The sequence below is a fragment of the Trichosurus vulpecula genome, chromosome 3, assembly GCF_011100635.1.
Source record: "Trichosurus vulpecula isolate mTriVul1 chromosome 3, mTriVul1.pri, whole genome shotgun sequence".
NCBI classification, from domain to species: Eukaryota; Metazoa; Chordata; class Mammalia; order Diprotodontia; family Phalangeridae; genus Trichosurus; species Trichosurus vulpecula.
In genome coordinates, this window is record NC_050575.1 from 208705739 (window position 1) to 208729160 (window position 23422).

General features: G+C 40.9%; 1 protein-coding gene across 7 annotated transcripts in view; it reads right to left on the minus strand.

The window, feature by feature from the left end:
- Positions 1 to 774: 774 nt before the first annotated feature.
- The window catches only part of DTNB (dystrobrevin beta), a 351017-nt gene continuing 328369 nt past the window's right edge, over positions 775 to 23422 (minus strand). For 5 of the 7 annotated variants that reach the window (XM_036750796.1, XM_036750794.1, XM_036750792.1 and 2 more), the window contains 4 exons: positions 22738 to 22897; positions 21668 to 21757; positions 3403 to 3438; positions 965 to 1083 (listed from right to left, as the gene is read on the minus strand). In XM_036750796.1, the coding sequence (XP_036606691.1) occupies positions 3434 to 3438; positions 21668 to 21757; positions 22738 to 22897 (255 nt within the window). In that variant the 3' untranslated portion in view covers positions 965 to 1083; positions 3403 to 3433. Of the gene's footprint in view, positions 1084 to 3402; positions 3439 to 21667; positions 21758 to 22737; positions 22898 to 23422 lie in introns of all 7 variants that reach the window. The other 2 variants (XM_036750795.1, XM_036750793.1) reach the window with 1 other exon arrangement.

Sequence of the window (23422 nt, forward strand, 5' to 3'; positions counted from 1 at the left end):
TTGTTGTCCGCAAGTATTTCTGTTTCAGCTTGACAGATTCTACTTGTTTCCATAGGAAACCATTTGTAGCCACTGGGCCTAGTTCACAGGCCTTCCTTGGCTCTATTCAGGCAGAAGCTGGAGGTCAGCTGAGGCAGAGAGAATGCAGGGAGCCAGCTGTGGAGTCTGTTACTTCATTCCAGCCACTGCCCTTTATAAATATTTATAGCAGCTCCCCTTCTAAAAATAACACACTGGAGCCCAAAAAGGAGAAAAAAAAAAACGAAAAAAAAATCACCAAGAATTAGAACTGATTATCATGTATGCCAAGGAACTATTTAAGCACAGTGAAAAGCAGAAGATGGGCTTCACCAAATGGCCTCCAGGGAAAACCAGATAGAGCACAGCGCTCCCATCCACATCCTCCCTGGCCTACAATACACTTGCTTGTATTCCTGGTACAGAAAAGGACTTTATGGTTTGGACTCTATGGGGCAACAGCAGTGAGCTCTTTCTTTCTCCAGGTTACAGAGCATGCAATGTCAAATGTAGCGGAAACCCAATAGTGAGAAGCAAGAGTCTATTTTTAGCATGTGGCCTGGGTAGGGACGTCTATAAAGCTGAGTATGGGCCTGAAGCTTCCTCTGTGTGATGGAAGAAAACTTGCTGGTGTTTTTTTTTTAAGGTCAAAGGTCATGTGGGAAAACTATCCCCCACCCTGGGAAATCACCCATATTTTAGCAGCAAGTCAGAAAGAAACCCAGGTCACTGACACAGGATAAGTGCTTTTTTTTTTTCTTTCTTTTCTTTTTAAACCTCCTGGGAAATTCCTTGTTGCAGAGATGAGCCCATGCCCTGAGGGGAGTGGTGATGATGCTAGTACATGCAGAAATCTGAGGGAAGGGCCCACCAGAAGGACCCTCTGGCAGTCCCTCCCCTCCTCCCATCATCATTGGCTCTCCTTGTCCTGGTGCTGTGGTGACAGGCAGACTGCAGGCTTGGTCCAGGTGTGCACTGGAAAGATGATGGATGGGAAGGTGCCTCTGGGGGAAGGCTCTGCCTTCATCATGTCAATGCCAGCTTACTCCATTGTCCTCTGAGTCTCTGCAGGACAGATCTACTGTTAGTAAAAAGAGAAATATACATTCTTTCTTGCAATGGTTTCTGGGCAAATGTTGTTAGGGTTTGGTATCTATGTAGTAATCTATGTAGGTCCCAGGTTGCTGAGATCCTTATCTTAAAAGCATAGTGTATCTTGAGATGGGTTGGGCAGAATTATTTCTGCCTCTCTTCTAAGGCAGGGGAATACTGTTTCCTTGGTGTGTGTGAGGAGGGGTGGGGGCAGGGAAGAAGTGTCTTTTGGGGCACCTTTAAAGGTCATGCTCAAGCTTCAGGTATAGGGAATGTTTCCAAGGAAGGGATAAGGCCAGGGTTGTGATGTCTCTTTATCTGTACAATACTGGTCAGTTTATTTGCCTTCTGGCTCTGTAGGTCTATGAAATGAAAGGTATCAAATGGAGTCTACTAAAGATACTGAGACAAAAGGATCTGGAAGTGGGGTTGGGAGAGGAGGGAACAGAATCTGGAAATATTAGGAAGGCAAAGAAGCATTGGCTGTGAATTAGGAAAGAACAGAAACTGAAGGATATTTCATGTGGTACAAGGAATCAATAACTCAGTTACTAGAGTCTGTTTCAAATGAGCAAACCATGGTATACTGGATTCTTTTACAAATCCTACCAGATAGAAGGATTAGTGAGGAGCAGGTCCCCTGGGCTAGGATTCTGTCCTACCTCGCCACTTATGGAAAGTCCCCTCCCCTGGGGATCAAGGGATTTAGACTCTAATGCCTGCTCTGCCATTGGCTTGCTGTGTGACTGTGGGTGAGTCACTTCATTTCTAGGGCCTCTGTCTGCTTCTCTGTAAAATAAATTGGTTGGACTAGATAGTCTCTGAGGACTTTCTCATCTCTAGGAGTCTATGTATTCTCCTCTGTTCTTTAGGGAAGTCAGGAATGTTATTCCCAAATTACCAGCAGAAAAAGCAGAGGATGGTTTGGTCAAAAAGAGTGGATGTATGGAGGAGCTACTCAGAGGTCATTAGCTGAGCAGAGCAAAGAAATGCTTTTCCTCTGGATACTAAGTTGATTCTTTTCTGTCTCTGTTGCAGAGCTAGGCTTTGTGAGATGTCCTGTCAGAAAAGAAAATTATGTAAGAATTCGGTGTAGAGGGGATAGTAAGAGAGGAGAGGGTCAGGAGTAGAATTAGAGTTTGACCCACAATACGAAAAAAATCACTGGAGAGTTTGTGATTGCAATACTATCTCCTGCCCCCTGCCCTGCCATTCCCTCCCCAGGTGTTCACTGGTTATAGTTTTGGGGGCTGAGCAATTCTTTCCTTATCCTGTTGGGGTGGCTCTGAGGACTGGACTGGAAGACTTGAGCAATTAGCCTTGAAAATCTGTAATCTAGAAAGATGAGTATGGGGGAGAAAACAAGGAGAAGATATCATGGCTACCCCTGTGCTTCAAGAACTACGCTTCTGCTTACTATTCCCTAGCACTGTAATCTGATTCTACATTTCTGTTGCATTAGTTAAGCAAACATGAAGTTGTATCATTTGGGAGAAGGAACTAGAGTCGAGGTCTTTAGTTTGAAATGAAGAGGGGATGAGACTGGGGAAGAATGAGACTATTGCAGAGGGTAGTCAAGCAGTTTTCTTGAAGCCTACATAGGAATCTGTAGTTTTATGCTTTCCTAGGAGGTATAGGAAGGTACGAGAATGGCCTGACACTTCTGGACACCAGCAAGTGGACGGACATCGTGGAGATTTGTACCACTTGCTTTGCAGGCACAGTTTGGCCCTGACCAGCTTACTGTCAGCATGTGGTATACGGATTTGTGGCCAAGCTAATGCTCCAGGATTTGATCCTAAGGGGAGAACAGGAGAAATGGTCTAGATTATTTTTTTTTGGTTGGGGTGGGTAGGGGAGGGGACAAATTGTGGAGGGAAAAGGTGCTGCTGTTAAAGCTACCCGGGGAGAATGGGAAGGTGTGCAACTGCAACGTTTTACACTCCGCCACTGGGTACAAAAACTGACAGCTGCTTTTGAGCTGGTGATTTCTCTGATTTGCTAACCTCTTCCCAACTCAGTCCCCCAAAATAACAGCTTCTCACAGAAGACTAGCCACATTTAGAATGTAGTTCCTGAAATGTACTGGTTTTGGAAAAGGCATGATGGGGCTAGGTTGACAGGTTGAAGTGAGGACTTTTTTCATTCAATATGGACCTGGCCTGAGTAGTATATTTTGTAAGCAGGAAAGGAGGAAAACTAAACCTCATTTAAGAAATGGAGAGATAAGAGAAATACAAAAAAAGAGAGAGGGATAGGAAAAGACAGGGAGCAAGGCTAGCCCGTACTCACTTGTGCTACCTCTTGGTCCAGGCTCTCCTGGCTAACCTGTGCAGCAGAGACAGAAACAATACATTTAGGTCACTCTTAGCTTTCCCACCCAAAAGGCAGCTTTTTAGAGGCTATTTGCCCTGTCCCCATGATTTCTTCATTTTTCCTTTCCCCTCTGAAAATTGATTTTTGGCCCCTCTAATTTTTACTACAGGGTAGGGACTAGTAATGGGCACTAAACAAAATGCACATAGAGAAATGCCTGGCAGGGGCAAAAATCAGCAGGAAATTAATCTCTGACAGACAGATGAATGTAACTTAGTGAATGCCAACAAGGCACTGATAATCTGCCCCTAAAAATGAACAAGATGAAAATGACCTGAACAGTGCTGTATTTTTTCCTGCTTCTGTGCTTTGCTCAAAATGTAAAATTGTAACTGTACCCACCCTAGAAACCTCTAAAATTGCCTTGGAACCCAAGACATTCAAACCTGGTTTCTAGCCTATTCTGATTACCTATGCCTACTTGCCATGAGAAGCAGTATGCCTTAGAGAAAGAATGTTGGACTTGGTGCCAGGTGAGACCTGGGTTTCAGTCCCATCTCTGACATTTACCGGCTCTGCGATGTTGGGCAAGTTGTTTAAATTTTCTAACCCTTAGTTTCCTTATCTATAAAATGGGGATAAGATGCCCCTAGTACTTATCTACAGGGTTGTGAGGCTAAAACAAGATAATATATGTAAAATGTTTTGCCAATATATCTAAAGTGTTATACGGTATAGATGTCAGTTATCATTACCAAGCACTCAGAGTATCTTTTAACTAGCAAATTGAATTCCTGGCCTCCAACTGCTTGGACAGCAGATGAAAGCAATACCAATATCTTTGTTACAAGAGAAGGTTCAATGTAGGTGGGTGGGGGAGGTGTGTGGAGTCTGTATCAGGAAATGGTGTAAAAATGGTGTAAAAAATCAAAGGGCATCAATAAAACAAACAAACACACAAAAGTCAAGAGCTGACCTTTAGATAGTGCTTTATCCTTATAAAATACATGATATGGACGAGGTCATTTAATTCTCACCATTTTACAGATGACAAAAGGAAGGCTCAGACAAGCAAACTGACCAGTCAGGGTCCTACAAGCTAGTAATAACAGAGCCAGGACTGCAGCCTCCATTCCAGTTGGGGTCTTCTGACTCCAAGTCAATTGTTCCTTTTACTACATCATGGCTCCTTTACAGGATAATCAAGGAAAAGATTCTAGGGGGACAGGAATGGACTGTGAGGGTCTGGAGGAGCCAGGATGAAATTGGGATCCTAGGGTAATTTGGGTGAAGCTTGGGATACCCAGTTTTTAACTGAGTGATATGGGAATACTATTTGTCACCCCCAAAGCTATTCTGGGGTCAGGTCAGTGGATGCAACGTAAGGAGAGGATCTACATGAAGCAGAAACACCTTGAAGGATGGAGGATTACTGGGCAGAGTTAGAAGGGGTATAGGATGGGCAAGAATATAGTTGGGAAGTTTGAGAGAGTCACTGAATGTTTTACATGTAGTCTTTTTTGGTCTCATTTTTGTGTTGAGTATACCAAAACTGCCTCACTGAGACAAACTGTATGTAATTTTATCTGAAAGAACTGAGACCATTTTCATTTCATTCATTTTTGTTCAGTATTATTGATCTCAGTATCTCACACAAGAGATGAGTAATATATTATTAACTCCAAAAGCTTCATATATAAAAAGGACTGATCTCAAGACCATATCCCAATCTAGTGAGCTTTTACCACAAGCGGAACAATGCGTTATGGTTTCAGGGCCACATCTCAAATTCTATTAAATTTTGCAGGTCACAAACTTATGGCCCACCTCAATCTCCTGATACCTCAACCTCATCTAAAGTCTTGTCCCATGGGCAGATACTTTCCAAACCTCCCCCAGGAGGAGGTAGACCCAGGCATCTAGAGACAGAAACCCTATACACATGGAAAAGTAAGTGGTGAAAAACACAGAGTAGATGAGGCATAAAGATCAAGAAGGGCCTGAGGCCAGGAGACACAGGCTGGGGCAACTATACCTGTTGTTGCTGCTGTCCCCATGGTGCGGCACTGGTTTTAGTTGTTTGCAGAGGGCTGGGACCCTTCACTGAGTAGCCACTGCTTTCTTTGTAGCCCATCCACCCACTGCCATGGTTTTAACAAGTTATGGGATGCTGAGGGAATGAAATCACTGCCAATTGCACCCCTCTGTCCCCCCTTCCCCTAAAGTGGTAATGGTGGCCACACACCGGATAAAACAGGCTCATCAATCCCTAATCCTCTATCATGATACCTGTCAACCATAATGATACTCTAGGCTAGTGTCTGGCTTAGGGAAAACAGCTTAGTGGGCCAAGACTGCCATTTTTCTTAATACTGCTGTAACTTACACATTCTAAGAAAAGCTTAGGATCAAGATCAGAGCCCAAGGGGAATTACAGCCAGGCCTACTCCTGTAGGATGGCAATTGACACAGAATGCTAAGCCCTCAGGGTAGTTTTCCCTACTGGTTCCAGTCATGAATGCATATAGGAAGCTAGGGTGATTACATGGCATTTCAAAGCCTTTGTGTACAGGCTGTTTAAATACTACAGATGGGAGGAGCTGTGTGAATTGGCAGGCTTCCTTAGAAAAATCCCTGCCCTAGGGCATGTTAGAGGCAGCTAAATGGCCCAGCAGATAGAGTGCTGGGCCTGAAGACAGGAAGACTCATCTTCCTGAGTTCACATCTGGCCTCAGATACTTACTAGCTGTGTGACCCTGGGTAAATCACTTAACCCTGTTTGCCTCAGTTTCCTCATCTGTAAAATGAGCTGGAGAACGAAACAGCAAACCACTCCAGTATCTTTGCCAAGACAACTCCAAATGGGATTTTGAAGAGTTGGATATGACTGAAACAACAAAGTGCATGTTAAGAGAGAAATTGGGATAAGGGGAACAGAATAATCACCATTTGTTGTTGTTTCCTTCTCCAGCTCATTTTACAGATGAGGAAACTGAGACAAACAAGGCTAAGTGACTTACCCAGCTAAAAAGTGTGTGAGGCGAGACTTGAACTCAGGAAGATGAGTCTTCCTGACTCTAAGCCCAGCACTCTCTCCACTATGTCACTCACCTAGCTGCCCCATTTGTGCCAGGACCTAGAGCCAAGGCTCACTTATTTGACATACAGAATGTCATGGTCTTGCAAAAAAGTGGGAAAAAGATGTATAGTGAAGGAAGAGGTAGTGGGAATATGAAAAAAGTCTATGGGAATACCGTTGTGTGGGAAGGGAGATAAATGGAGAAAGAAGAGGAAGACCGCACCTTTACAGACAGGAACAGTATGTTTACAATGACGGGGTTGGGTCTATACTACTGTTATAATTACGTATTGGTGTATTTTAGTCTCTGTATGTTTGTACTTCACCTTTTTGCTTTACCCTAACAGAAACCTGGCTCTTCCCTTGAGGACTACCCTCTCCTACTGACTCTTCAGTTTCTCTCATGTTCCTGATTGAATGGCTAAGGTAGAGGTAAGCACCTGCTACCATTTCTGGACCACTGAATCAATATGCTATTCTCCACTTGTCACTTGTCATCAGTCTAGGCCATCCTCTTCAAATCATCCTACCTGTGGTCTATTGTCCCCCATGATCCATTTCCACCCTTTTAGAAGCTTCAGCACCTAGCCCATATTCAAAGTCCATATTGACAAACTTCAGCCTCTTTGATTTCGAAGTTCCTTTTTCTCCTTGACCCCCCAAACTCTCATTCTCACTCTATACTGGTCACTCCAAACAGCATGTCCACAACCTGGAATTCAGTATCACAAGGCTATGTTCTCCCTCCAAACCTGTCATCAATCTCATTGTTCTAAACTGCTCATCTTGTGTCTTTCTATTACTTAAAAGTAATTTTGCCCTGTACATTAGCTAGCTCCTAGTTATAAGACTATTTTCTCACTCTAGATGCCATGATGGACTACTTCTATACTGTCTTTGCCACATGAACCCTCAAACTATTATCGCCCCCTCTGCAGTCCCACTTTTTCTTTTTTTCTTTCAAAACTGCCAAGTGCCACTAAGGAAAGCACAAAATTGCTCAATCTTGATCTATTAAAAATTACTGTTGTCCAACTTCAAACTGGCTTTCTGTGCTACTTGTCAACTTTAAAATTAATTTCTCACTGTTAACTCTAATATTCCCTATTATGGCTATTCCAGACCTATTCTCGGACCTCCAATTCTCCCTTCACCATCTCCATTTTAGCAAATGATCTTTCTTCCTACTGTGATAATGAGGTTCACAATATGGCTTATCTGGAATGGAAATGAAAGTCAGTGGAAGTAAGGAAATCAAGGAACTCTCAAGTTATGTTACCATCCTTATATTATCTTTATTTTCTGGCTTATTTCTTCTCCTTCACTCCTTACCATTTTTTCTTACTTTTTAAAATGAATACTTACTTTTAAAAATGAATCCTGCAGTTATTTCCTTTGGGGGGCAGCACACTACTGTTTTCTTACTGTATTATATACTACCACTAGCTTTTTTAGGAGGATGCCCTCATTTTTCATTTTCTCTTTGATGTATGCAGCTATATGTGTGGATATGTTTGTGTTAGCCCTTAGAGAAGGCAGCCTCTGGTTTCTCTAGTTCGGAAAAGATGGTGGTGATGTCTTGTTCCTCTTCTTGCTGGAATGGTTCCTCATATATAGGGTAGGGATGAAAACAAATTGGCATTGTAGTAACTATTTGAGATCTTTGCCCTGAAGCTGAAGGTCCCTATACCAGGTCTTAATGAAGGAGAAAGAAGGAAGATATTCTTATTTTTGTTTTCTGGCTAGCCTGGAGAGAAAGAAATCAGACTCTAAACAAAGTTTTTGTGTATATGTTTTATGAAGCAGCAATAGAATCAAGGTCAGGAGAAGGAGATGTGATTGGCCTTTATGAGTCCTATGTCAGAAGAATTATGATTCATGTGGCTGGAGTACGTATGAATGATAGTGGAACATTACTGTTCAATAAGTCAATAGTCAGATATGGTAGCCAAAAGGAAGCTAATGTGCTCTTAACCCAGATTAAGAGATGACTAGTATCCAGAATAAAGAAACTGATAGTTCTACTGCACTCTCACTTGGTCAGAGCAAATTTGGAGTATTATGTTTGGTTCAGGATATCACATTATAAGAGAGACTGCTAAACTTGAGTGTACCAGAGACAGGTAGCCAGTTTAGTGAATAGCCTGGAGATCATGCCCTACAAGGACAGGCTGAAAGAATAAGGGATTTTTTTTAACCTGAAAAAAGAGCCTTGGGTGGGCTATCACATATGTCTTCAAATACTGTATTTGAAGGGCTCTCATGTGTAAGAAGAGGCAGCTATGGTGGTGCAGTGGATAGAGTTCTAGGCCTGGAGTCAGGAAGAATCATCTTCTTGAGTTCAAATCTGGCCTCAGACACTTCCTAGCTGTGTGACCTTAGGCACTTAACCCCCTTTTCCTCAGTTTTCTCATCTGTAAAATGAGCTGGAGAAGGAAATGGCAAACCACTCCAGTGTCTCTGCCAAAAAAACTCCGAATGGGCTCACGAAGAGTCAGACACCACTGAAACGGCTGAACAACAACATATGTAGGGAAGAGGGTTTAGGCTTGTTTTGCTTCATTTTATAGTACAGAACTACGACCGCTGGGTGGAGATTTGTAGAGGTACACTTTGGCTTCATGTAAGGAAAAACTTCCTAACAATCAAGTTATCCCAAAGTAGAGTGGTCTAACCCAGGAGGTAGTAGGGGCTTCCTCACCTGAGATTCTCAAGTGAAGGCTGGATGGCTATTTGTTGAGGATATTACAGGGATGATTCTTCACTGGGATAGGCTGGATTAGACAATCTCAGAGATCTTGTCATTTACTAATTCCTATTTGCCTATATACATTTGGGTATATGGAAAGAAACACTGTATTCAACTAAATTGCATTAGCATTTTGGTTATTTTACTGACTTTCTCTAATACCCATTCTTCCTATGTCTTAACTCTCACTTTTCCTGTTCTGTGTTCTCTCTCTCTCTCTCTCTCTCTCTCTCTCTCTCTCTCTCTCTCTCATCAGCGAACAATACACTGACTCAAAAGTACACAAGACACAAACCTAAGGAAGAGCTGTGGGTCTCTAAGTTCACAACCTTATCATGTTCCAGAATAATCCTATTAGGCCACAAAATGCCACGCACCACACTGCAAAAGGTGCTCTGACAGCCCACCACTGCACAACTGGATTCTGTGCTATGAAAAAATGTGAGAGACCCTTTAAATAAACAACCTTGGGCAGGCAGCAAGCCAGGTAAGGAATGGAAATGCTAGAGAAATAGGGGCTGCCAGTTCCAGTAGTTCTGGTTTTGTGTAGAGAGAAAAGAAAATTTTAGGTAGAGTTGTTCCCTCAAGTGTTGTTTTTTGCCTGGAGTCTTTTCTTGATGGCTGCTAGGCAGCCTCTAGAGAATTTTATACAGTGGTTAGTCTGCTCTGTGGCAGAGTGGATAAAGTGCTAGGCCTATAGTTAAGAGATTAAGATTTGAATTCTGTCTCAGATGCTTCCTGGCTGTGTGAGCATAGGGGAGCCTATCAAACTCTCAGCTTTCTCTTATGTAAAATGGAGATAGTCATACTTGTATAAAGGTGGTAATCAATTAACTCAATTAATCACACACACACACACACTCTTCTTTTTTCTTTTTGGAACACACTCTTAAAGTAACTAACAAGATACTTTAGCCCTTATATCAGGTGAGAACACTCTAACGAATGAATCAATCAATGACATTAAACTCATACATGTCCAGTCATACCTTGTTTTCTATAAAACAGCAAGTCAATTTAAAACCCAGTATTCTGGTGTCTGGCAGTTTAAAGCAAAGAACAGTTCTAGCCAAGTCCCTTTAGGAGTTGAGGGGGGAGGAAAAGAGCTTTAATCTACCTCCAACCCCCTTAACCAGAGGAGGAGTCTGTGAGCTTTGGAGAGCTGAAAGATCTGGACATCTCTCTGGCTTTCTAGCAGTGTTCCCAGAACAGCAGGGACTGACTACAGTAACTGTATCAGGGGCTGAGGATAAACTGGATCATCTAAGGGAAGGAAACTTTCGGACTCTACCAGGAGCACAGATAGCTAAGGGAAATGTCATGAGGGCCCCAGGAAGGGAAGAATTGGACTTCCAGGAACTGTGAGTTAAGTTACCCCTTTGCTACAACTCCTGCTCTAAGCTTGAGACCTCTTCCCCTTGGATTCTTTCTGTATATACTTGTGGGTGAGTAAGCACCTTGTTAGTAGGGATGTTGGTACCAACTTTTACTGTACCACCTTAGTAAATACTGGTTTCTAATAGCTAATTAAGTCTGGCTGACTGTCATCAACTGACAATCAGTAGGGGGAAGTACACCAGTGTGGGGATTGTGAGCTACTGTACTAGAAAAAAATCACCAATAACCCCTTAAGGTTACTCCCAGACCACTGAGGAGAGGAGAAGTCATCTTTGGGACACAGTTTGTGAGTCGGAGTTGGAATAGTAACTCCAAAGCATTTGCTACACTTGCATTATCTTCCTCACAGGGTTGTTGTGAGGGAACCGCTTTGTAACCTTAAGTGCTATATAAATGTAAATTATTATTTGTGTGTGGGGTGGGGTGATGTCTCAGGCCTTTATTTCTATGGTGGCATGTATCTTTTGAGAATAATTATGGATAATAATAGCTGACATGTATAGTACTTTAAGGTTTTACAAAGTGCTTTATGTATTATGTATTTCTCATCTGAACCTCACAATAACTTTATAAATACTAAAGGTATTAATATGCCCATTTTACAGATAAGAAAACTAGGGGTGCTAAGTGATTAGTCCATAAAACAAAAATATAAGCAACAAAATCCCCAAAGAACTAATAAATGTTAGAACTAATTGAACCCAGCTTCCTCGATTCCAAGTCCAGCACTCAACCCACAGCACCATATTGCCTGTTGTGTGAATTTTTATGTATATACATTGCAGAATAAGTGCCCATTTGCATTGGCTGAGGTAGTTTTTCCATTGAGAGTACCTTATACCAATGAAACCATAAGTGTGATCTAAAGAATGTTAATTATCTACATCTATATGCACACATTACATCTAGGTATGTGCATACACCTACATATTAGGTTAAGGTACTGTTTGTACACATTTGATTATCATATATGTATATTCTTGAGTGTTTTTATAGTAGCATGTCCATGTAGGATGTGGGTATGATTATTTACATTTGTGTGCATGGTGTGGAAGTATACCTGCAATAGAGATGTGTTGAGGGGTTCTCATACTGGACTGGTAAAGTTACCTCGATTTCTTCTTCATTCTCTTCTAAAGCTGCCTTAATTTCTCTGTAGCTGACCATTTGCAAGAGGAATAAGCTTATAGGGTTTTCTTCCTTTTTCTTTCTCATATGGGATACAATAGCTCTTCTTTCTGGCCTACTTCCTTCCTTCCCTTCTCCTAGACCTTGATGGCTTTTTTCTAGCAGTATCTGAAGAGTGGGGGTGTAGTTTGGGAGTGGAAGGCCACAATCATTCATGTGAATTAAATTAGGAAGCAATGAAAAGTCTGCCCAGAGATTGTTTTTGCACCAACAGGAATCCTGTGTGTTACTGTAAGAAACATCAATATATGTCAGAAATAAGTCAACTCTCAATTATCCAAGGAAGATTATCCATGGAAAAATCTTTTCAAGTTCTGACATCCTAAACCAGGAAAAAAATTAGTTCCTTTGCTGACATTCTAGTTGAATTTTATTCTCCTAGGCAGCCTATAGCACAGCATAAGTCCTTTTAAGCCTAACTCTTCCTCTTTGGATCCAAGGAAGGTATGACTGGACAAAAACAGCAAAGAGAGAGGACAAATTCACTTAGGCTTCTTTACTTTGCCTCAGTCAAGGCTGAATATGTACAGCCCACAGAAGGGAGGTGAGAAAAGCCCTGAACAAGAGGACAAAATAGAGAACCTGGAGAACTTTTCAGCCCTTCTTGAATCATATCATCACCAGGTGACTCCATTTTTCTAAATATTGTAATTCCCCAAAAGTAAAGGCATACCCATACTCAAATATGAAGTACATGAATACAAATAGGCTATAGGCTCTACATCTGATTTGTACCCAGAGTTTGGGGATCTTGTCAGAAAATGTAACTTATTAAAATAGAAGGCAGAATAAACAGAAACTATAGGCTACTGGTCAGTGGCAGAAGAAGCCCAATTTAAGAGATGACTTGTAAATGTCTTATTTACTGATGAGAATAGGCTAATCTCCCATATTTTATCATGGAAACCAATAGGTAATTAATGTTAGTAAAACTGTAATCTAATTGTGACATGTCCAAGGACAGTGATCTGCACAGGGTCTAGAGAGGAAAAGGGCAAAAAGTAAGAATTTCTAATGTTTAATCCAGCTACATTTTCCCAGGGAAAAAGTAACCCCTTTGCAGCTCTAATTCTATGATCTCATGGTCCATGTCTAGTGGACATGAATATGCTAGTCACTATGAAAGTGTTTTGTATAATGAATTTAATCTAATCTACATTATACACACACACATATATATTCTGAACACTTATAGTGATACATAGTCTGATCAATTACAGAATCACAAGACAGGGTTGGAGGTACCATCTCATTTTATAGATGAGGAAACTGAGACCCTGAGAAATCAAGTGACTTGCCCAAGATTATAAGCAGTAGGGTTGGAATTTGAACTAGGATTTACTGAATCCAAAGGAGCCCAAACCATCCAATTGTGGTTGGTTTCCATATTCACCAACAAACTTGGGATTACTCATTCATTTTCCCAAGTACCTCCATGTCACATCTAGTAGACTGGGTAGCTGATGCTGATATTCTGGGAAATGAAAAAGTATACTTTCATTATAAATTTATACACTGGCTTTCTGGTTTATCAGTCAGTTGAGTTAGTGTGAATCAGTCTCCTACAGCATTAACACCTCTAGAGGAATTGACAAAATGGAGTTCCTGAATATGAAAAGCTGAGAACCACACCCTGAAATCATGTTAGACACTCAGGAGTCCCTGACTGAACAGTTACCTCCTCTTTTTCAATATCATCTCAACTACAACAAACACAGACATTCCAAAGCCAAAGAGAATTAACTTACTTTTGGATTATCTGTAACCAGAGCTCACCCTCATTTTGTTGGATAATCAAGAGTTGACTATATCCAAACTGACTACTTGTTCATTGGATATTGATAAGAAGAGCAGACTAATTTTGTGGTACCTATGATTCTGATCACACAAATTCAGGAATTTAAGCCCTCACAAGGCCAACAGTGCCTCATTCTGCCACTCCCTTTGTCCTCCTATAGAATGGGTTTCCTCAAGATATTAGCCACTGGTTTTTTCTAGTTAGGAAGCATGTGAAGGAATTAAGGCATATGTGCAAGGGCTGTGGGATAGTTGAGATATTTGAGGGGAGGGTAGCTTTTATAAAACCAGTATCCAAGAAGCCCCATTACTGACACTGGTACAATCTATTGATGATATAGCTACAGAAGGAGATGGGCAGATGGGCACACATCTGTAAACAGAAGGTATGATGGAGCATAGTGACACCATGGCACTTACAATCACTGTTATTTTTCTACTATAGTAGTCTATTGCTTTCTGCCTGAAGTCCAAACTTTTCTGCCAGGCTTTCAAGGTCTTCCATAATCTGGCTCCTTTCTACCAATCAAGCTCATTGACTATTAGAATGTCCTCTGAGTCTCCATGTGGATTTCTCTCCTTCCTCATCTCCACTCATCTAAATTCTACCTGTCCCCCAAGGTCTAGTTCAATTCCCAGCTCCTCTATGAAGCTTTTGATGACTCCAGCTCACATGGACTTCTGTTTGCACTTATAACCCAAATCACAGTGGAGCACTGAACTGTTCCCTAATTGTTCCATGTGTGTAGTCTGGTACTGTTTCTGAATAGATTACAAACTGACTGAAGGAAGAGGCCACGTCAGATATTTCTTTGATATTCTTGCCTTTCCTCTGGCTCCCCCACGCCCCAATAATATCTAGCACACAGATGGTCACATAGGAGGCTCAGCATTTAAAGGCTTGTGGATGTGGTGCTATCATAGGCTTGGGAAAGCAGCAATGGGGAGAGAAGCACAGAGGAGGAGAAGGGAGAAATATGTTTCATGGGATGTATGGTTTTGATTTTCTTCTAGGCCAGGGGACCTGCCAAGCTGCCTTTACCTCTGTCTTTCTTATTCTGTGTCTTCTCCTCCTCTTCCTCTCCACCTTCCTCTGCTGAGAAAATAGAAGTCCAAGGAGGCCAATGACCCTTCAGCACAGTGAGCAGCACAGGAGGAACAGGGGAGGGACACATTGGTTGATGAGCCCTATGTAAGTGTCTGTAGCTGGAGGCTGCAAGGCTTGTGTGTGTGTGTGTGTTTGTGTGTGTGTGGTGTTGGTATAAATACCACCAACCTTCTTCATCAGAAATGAATAGAAATCAGACTTGACTATAATGTACAGGACTTTAGTGCTGCTCTGCTACTGGCTCACCTTGAGGATCTTTGTTCTTCCTAAAAGAAATAGTCTATCCTCTTCTCTTAGAGCAATATGAAGTTCAGTTACATCGGAATGAAGCCTGGAGCTTACTAAGACTAGTGATTTGTAAGAATGCACTGAAAAAAAAATTAACTGAACCATCTTCATTTATCCTGATGAAAAATTGATGGCAAATAGCCAAATAATGTTTCTAGGCTCATAGATTTAGAGCTGGAAAGTACTCCACAGGTCATCAATTTCACCGTCCTCATTTTACAGAGGAGGAAACTGAGGCCCAGAAGCACCAAATGGCTTCTCCAATAATAATAATAATAATAATAAGATAATAAACCCCCAAACCCCCAGAATCAAAATGAAAGTTCTCTAACTTCAAATCCAGTGCTCTGATCATCATATCACACTGCCCCCTCCAATGGGGGGTCAGCTTGTGAAGGCCTCGAGATACAGACAACAGATGTTAAGATACCACCGTAGGGAACAGGGAGTCATTATAGGTTCTTGAGTAGGGGAATGACATGATGAAAGAGATGATGGAGGCAGATCAGAGTATGTCAGAACAGAAAAGGACCTTAGAGAGATCATTTCATTTTACCAAAGAAGAAACTGTATCGCAAAGAAGTGAAGTGCCCAAGATTACACAGTATCATACAAAATTATAGTAACATATGAGGTGGGTTAGAAGGAGAAACTGGAGGTGGAGGTTGTCTATAAGGCTATTGCAGTAACTCAGGTGATGAAAGTAGTGAAAGAAGAAATGGAGAGAAGAGAGAGATATGTGCAGGCATGACCTGAGACAAAATTCTGAAGTAAACAAGTATAATACCCCTTATGATAGAAGCTCTGATGAGACATTAAGAGCCTGGGTACACTTTGGGGGAATGCTTATCTCCCTTGCTGATAGCCATATGCTAAAGGTATTCAAACTGTCTTTACAATGGATGGACCGTTCCAGGAATCAGAGGGACCCTTCCAAATGAGTCATATGCTCCCAAACAGACTCATTTAGGCTGCAGGGCCCAAGGAGGGAGGTCTTGCAGCCAAGACGTTGCCTTCTGTTTACCTCCTTTTCATAACTTTGCTTTTACCAATACCTGGGGGGTCAACTAAGCCACTGGCTACAATAGGCAGCTCATTAAGTACCAACGAAAGCTAAGGGTATTTTCCTTCTCCGTTGGTGCTAAGGCTTCAGAGTTGCTCTTTGGGAAGCATGAAGAATAGGACCCTGCCATACCTATTAACAAAAAGATCTATAGCTTTCCTTACAGATTAAGGCAGTTTGTAAACCTATTTTTGAGGAAAACAAAGATCTCAGGTTATGCTCTGGTTTGCTTGTGCTGGGTTAAAGGTTGGTTATAATGGATATTATCTTGCTGTGACTCTATTCAAACCAGCCCCATTTCAAGCTATCCCTGTTTCAGCGTGGCCACTCGGAAAGAATTCCCTCAAACAATACAAACATGGTCTCTGCCTTCCCTCTCTGTGAATTCTCACAATGGTACCTCCAGTCAGTGCTAACAACATCAGGGAGTTAGAATAAAAACATTAGGTAATAGTTATAGTGAGTGACATTGCTTAGCCAAGACTTTTTTTTTGTCAGAATCTATGTTTTCTTTGTGTCACAAAAGCAGTTGTTTTTAAAACAAATTCTCCTCCTGCTCTTGATCTAGCTTTTCTGCTTAGTTATTATGGTCGGTTTAGACAAAGCTCCAAAGCTCCTTCAACCGAAACTCACTTGAATTTTTTTTTTTTTGGTATGAAACACCATTCACTGTGTTCTGCATTTTATTTTTTAATTATCTGTATGGAAAGTTGTCAGTAAATTCTTTGTCCAAGGATAAATTAAAAAAAGAAAAGGAATAGTAGACTCAATTTTCTTTTATGACCTTTTAAAAGATCATAATACCTGAAACAGAAAGGGAAAAGTACTTCTTATCTTTAATTCATCCTCAGTCTCTATTCTTCCTTTTATCCTGGGGTGAAACAGAGTAGTAGCCTTTCCAGTGCCATGGACAAATGGGGAAGTTAACAAATATGTTTCTGATGATAATAAACTTGGAAGGTCATCTAGTCCATGCTCATATTTCCAGGTAAGATTCAACACAATAACTCAACCTAAATTATTCCTAACTGGTAAGTATCTATTCTAAGGGTAGGTCACCTGAGTCAGTAATTGGTGGCCCTTTAGCTCCTCTATCTCTTCTTGGACAGAGGCCATTCTTGTGACACCATTTCTACTTGTTTCATTGCTCCTTCTTTTCTGGCTTATCATCCATATCAAGCTCCCTAATTTTGAGGCATCCCTCAAGACTTTGTTGTAGGAATCCTACTCTTCTCTCTCTATACTCACCTTCTTGATATCCTCAACAACACACATAGGTTTAATTCTCATTTCTATGTAGATGACTCATAGACCTATAAATCTACACCCAGTCTCTCCCTGAAACTTCAGTCCCTCATCCCCAGTTGCTTATTGGACATTTCAAATTGGATTTGGAGACTTCTCAAATCCAACATGTCCAAAAAATGAACTCATTACCCTCTTCTAAACTTTCCTATTTCTGTTCAAGGCATCATTATCCTCCTACATCTCCTAGTTCATAACTCTGTTTTATCTTAAACTCCTCTCTCTTCTTCATTCTACATATACAATCAACTGTCAAATATTGCCATTTCTACATCTACAACATCTCTTGAATCCAACCCCTTCTCTCCATGCATATAGTTACTACCTTAGTTCAGGCTCTTATCATCTCTTATCTTTCCAGATTATTGAAATAGCTTCCTGATTGGTCTCCCTACCTTAAGTTTCTCACAGTTCTAGTCCACTCTACATACTGCTGCCAAAGTACTTTTCCTTAAATGCAGATCTGACCAAGTTACTCCCCTACTCAATGAATTCCAGTGGCTCTCTCTTAGCAATAGGATAAAATATAAACTCTTCCATTAGCTTTTTGTAAAAAAACATTCTGTTCAATTTGATTTTCAATCTTGTATTATTTTCCCTTCCCCACTTAATAAGAAGGTAAGAAAACAAAACCTCTTACAAATATATATAATCATGCAAAACAAATTCCTGCATTACCTCTGTTTCCACACACCTCCCCACCACCCCGCAAAAGAAAAAGAAGGAGAAGAAAATATACTTCAATTTGCACTGTGAATTCATCAGCTCTCTGTCTGGATGTGGATAGCATGTTTCCTCATGAGTCCTTTGGAATTGTGGTTGGTCACTGTGTTGATCAAAGTTACTAAGTCTTTAAAAATTGATAATCTTTACAATATTGTTGTAATTGTGTAAACTGTTCTCCTGTATCAGTTCATACAATTCTTCCTAGGTTGTTCTGAAATCATCTCCTTTGTTAGATGGTAAAGTCCTTCATGACCTGGCCCCAACCTCTCTTTCCAGACCCAACAAGCATAACTTTTTGTCCTGTACTTTATTAATCCAGCCAAACTAGGCTTTTCTTTGTTCCTCGTACAAGACACTCTATTTTCCATTTCCATGTCTTTGCAGTGCCCATCCTATATGCCTGGAATACACTTACTCCTCATCTCTACCTCATTTAATTTCTTTCCCTTCAAGATGCAGCTTAAATACTACTTTCTATATGAAGCATTTACTAATCTACCACCTACCTAGTGCCTCCCTCCCAAAGTATCTTGTATTGAATTTCTTTGTATTTCTTCATATTTACTCTATATTTTTATATATATAGCTTCCTTTAGAGTGTAAGTTCCTTAAGAACAAGGATTCGTTAATTGTTGTATTTAATCCCCAGAGCCTAGTACAGTGCATAGCACCTAGTAGATACTTAATAAATGCAGATTGACTGACTAAATTAGGCAATGTATATAAGGCAATTCTTGAATATCAAAGGGCTATATATTATGGACAAGTCCAAACTTTCAGAACCTCTTTTCTCATCTGTAAATGGAGATGATAAGAATTATACTGACTATTTCATGGAACTGTTTTGAGTAAGTAACCTTCATAAACTATAAAGTGATGCCTAAATGTGAGAATTGCTCATACTTTTTATCAATGAAATTAGTGATAATAATAATTCCTGTATTATGTTAAAAAATCAACTTCACAAATGCAGAATGGGGAAGAACTAGATTAATGTCAGTTACTATGGAAAATATCTAAGGGTCTAATATCTAAGAATTGTCTACAATTTCAAATTCTGACAGAACGACTGTAGGAAGTATTGCTACAAGTTGCAAGTTTTTGGCAAGAAATCTTAGCATATGGGGACGTATTCTCATTATTTCTACAATTGGAAGGTAAGGGCTTCAGAAGAGAAGAAAAGATAGGAATTGAACAGCTAGTTAAGAAAGTAGTACCTCAGAAAGGAGGACTTAAGGGCTATGGCTTAAAATATAGGAATTATTGGACAGGAATAGAGCTCACCTAGCAAAAGGCTGATGAGGCCATATTTGTTTGGTATCTTAGAAATAAAACCAAAACTTCAAAGTGAAAAGGAAAAATTATCTAGGCATATCCAAGCTGGATACTACAGATGTAGTCACTACAATGAAGGAAGAACAGTAGCAGAGATGTCCAAATATTCATAGGAGACAAAATCCAAGAAAGAGTACACAGTAAAACTCATGGCCTCAGATATTTATATGCAAATTCACAAAATATTAGATAAGCAAAATGAACTAGAGATCCTAACAGCAAGAGGCCATTTTGAACTTACAGAAACACTAAAACTTGGTGGGATGAAGCTCATGATGAGAATATGGTTCTGGAAGGCTATACCTGGTTAAAAAAGGTAAAAGTAAGTAAAAGGGTAGGGATAGGGGTGGGGTGGTATTGTATAGAAATTAGATATATTCACTTGAAGAAATCAAGGAATGCGAGAATAGTTCCATAAAATGAGTCTCAAGATCATGCCATATAAAGATCAAGACCTAAAGAAGGAAAAAAAGTAGAGTGGCAGGGGTTAGGAAGATTGTCTTCAAGTAGGAGAAGGGCTGTTACATGGAAAAGGGAATAGATTAGCTCTCCTTGGCTTCAATTAGAGCAATCCAAAAAAAAAAAAAGGCAGAATGGGCTGCCCAAGCAGGGAGAGTTTTCCTCCTTTAAAGCATTCAGATGAAGGCTTGGTGACTACTTGCCAAGTATGTTTGTAGTAGGGATTCTTGTTGAGGGATTATATGACACCTAAGGTCCTTTCAACTCAAATTGTTTGATTCTATGAGAGAAGGCAGGTCGGTTGTAAAAAGTATAGAAGAGTTGGAAGTTAGTGGGATAATCAGTTTGTTTAATAATTAGTAAACACATAGCAGTTAGATGGCAGTGGAAAAAGACAATCATCAAAATTCAGCTTCTGATGGACAATTCTGAATGTCATCTAATTTTTCTTCTTTTGGTTTCTACCAAATCAAATGGAAAGGAAAAGAAGAAGGGGCTACTCTGGTAGATTACTGCAAGAGCCAAGAGAAGAGAAAACAACCAAAGAAGAAATCAAGCATTATACTGTTAAGGAAGAGGCCAGCTGGGATTCTTTATCTCCAAGTGAAGTCAGATGGCAGATAAATACGGAAATGCAGAGGAACTAGCAGCATCGTGGAGCTGAAAGAGCACCTGATAAAATGTATTTGCTTGTAGCCCTGAGTGTTACTCTGCCACTTACTGTCTGCATTACCTTGGACAAATCATGTCCCCTCTGCGGGCCTCATTTTCCTCATTTGTAACTAGAGATGGTTGGAGTGCATGATGTTTAAAGTCCCTTCCAACTCTTTATCTATGATCTTAGAAATGGCAACACCATCTCTTTAATTAGGGTAACTAGAAGCTTCAGGAGCCTGGGGGGAAATGATCAGGAGCTTTTGTCATTAACCTGGATTAATGATGTTGAGCTGTCCTCAAAGCAGGGTCCAACTCCAAGTAAAATTTATAGTGAGTTAGTTCTATTCAAGCCTAGAGGAAAAGCAAGGTTAAATTAAGCAGCAGTTAAGAAGGATTATGGATCAGTAAGTAAGGTACCTAAAACATCAAGTTGCTTACTTAAAAAAAATTATTCTTCTAAATTCTGTACCTATTTATAGATGTTTTGACAATACCAGTTAATGCCTCTATTTAGCTGTTTTGATATCATTTGTTATTGGAAAAAGTTTATTTGAGTGAAAAGGCATACTATTCTATATTTTTTAGTTAACACAGGAAACCAAATTGTTTAGACCACCAGGCCCTAGACAAAGCAGCACGGTCCACCTGTGGCCAGCTTATCCCGACAGCAGGATTTTCTCCCAACCTGGGAGAAAATAAATAACTTCCTGGTGAGCCTAGACTTGCAAACTCAAACTTATAATGGTAAAGGCACATATGAGTGTCTTTCCACATTTGTTTTGTACATTCATTTTTGTCTTTATGAATTATCATCATAACATTAAATTTGTGCAAAATGTATCTGTATAACAAGTATCTGTATAAAAAGTATCTGTATAAAGACATGTAGGTGCTAGACACAGAGGTAAGAGACCACACGTTTGTAGAAACAAACAAGAGTGGTATATCTGATGGGATCAAGTCTGCCCTCACTTAACTGGCAGTCCTTAACCGAGGAACTCACTCATGTAGGATTTGTAATGAAGTTAGAAACATGTCTATGTGTAAAAGGGTGATGTGGCAACGTGGGGCTGGAGCTCTGGGCTTCACCTGAATGGAGTTCCTTCACCAGAGATGACATGGTGTTGGTGATGGAATCAGCAGCCACAAGCAGATCATTGCGGAGGTTTCTCCTCGTACCTGAGGGGAGTCAGAGCAGATGGCGATGCCAGAGTGGGCATGGAGAGGAGATATCCAGGTTGATGAGCCACTTCTGCAAGGTCCCAAGACATAGCCACAGAGGTGCTGAGAGGCGCTGGCAACATCAATGCCATCTGCTTCCAGCCACAGAAGGTGGGTGCTTTGAAGCTTGATACTGCATCTCAGGATGCAGTATACCAGTTTGCTGGATGCAGTTTACCAGATACCCACACGTTAGCCTCATTCCATACATCCCTTTCAGAGAAATAGCAGACTCCTGCCACCTCTGTTTTCTGGTGCTAACTATATCAAAAAGGGTCCAAGACTAGGCCTATGGCACAGTGGTTTTTTGCATCTTTGTGCCAGTGCCCCTTCCAACTTTTCAAAGGGTCACCTCCCAGTCAATCCAGCACTTGCTGTTTCTGCTACTAACATCCAGTTTCCCAGGAGAACTAGTCTGTGTCAAGTCTATACTTGTGCCATCTTCAGTAGGCCTATGCAGGCAGGATATGGAATACAGATGATGTATGTTAAGAATCTTACCCACAGACCCAGCTATTTGGTCTGTTTTAAGCCTTCCCAAGGCAGGACATGACTTTGACAGACATCTACCATATGCCTGCCATAGGAAGGAAGCAGAGCCCAAATGACAAGAAGCATGCATCTCCTAAAGAGAAAGGAGATGTCAGGACCAAAGCTTTGGATTGGCGCTTGGTCCAAGTCTATGAGGCCTCTTCTGCATATGTGTACCAAGACTCTCCTACTGCTTATATTTAGCCCTTTCAATTTCAGGTAAGTCCATCTGAAGAGAGAATACCTGGATCAACTCTTTAGGTCAATTTATTTACACAGTTTATATGAAGGTTTCAATATTTAAAGCTCAAATTTAAAAAAAAAAAGACTAGAGAAATCTCAAGAGTGTTCCTGTACATAGTCCCCCAATTTCCTTCTTTCCACTGTGCTCTACTATTGAAACTTACCTTGTGCAAAGGCTTCCTGGATGTCTCCCCCAACTCCACTCAGTGGGTCCTGTGGCCCATGAGTAGGGGTAGATCCAGCAGATGTTGAACGGACAGGCATGGGCATTGGGCGGCCACTTCCATGAGTTGGAGATGTGTGTGGGGATCCTGTAGCCTGGGCCTAGGAGAAACAAAAACATGAAACAGGTTATTCCTGAGACTCTTGTTGTCTTAGTTCTTTAGAAAGGGAAAAGACTCTATCTTTTATTTATCTTGGGTCGCTACTGTGAGCCAATGAGGTAGTAACTCAGGAAAGGGCTATGGCAGATATTCACATTGTAGAGGAGTCTGAGAACAAGTTGGACTAGCCCCAAGGGACTGGAGAAGGGCAGATAAAGGTAAAAGAAAATGAGAAGGAAGAGAGGAAGCAAGGATAAAACATGAACTGGAGGGAAAGGTAGGAACAGCACAAAATGGGGATTTAGAGATGGCAGTCTGAGACTAGAGGTGGACTTCAGGTAGACAATGAAAGGAATATAAGGATGGCACAAGTCATCACAAAACAGGCTATGCTGCTGAGATTCTGTGTGTAAGGGATGCAGCTGTGGCCTCCTTCACAGAACCCAGAGCTCAGCATGTCTGTCATGGTGAACACAAATGCAATGAGTCTGTAATGAAACCAGGAAAGTAGGACATAAGTGAGAGC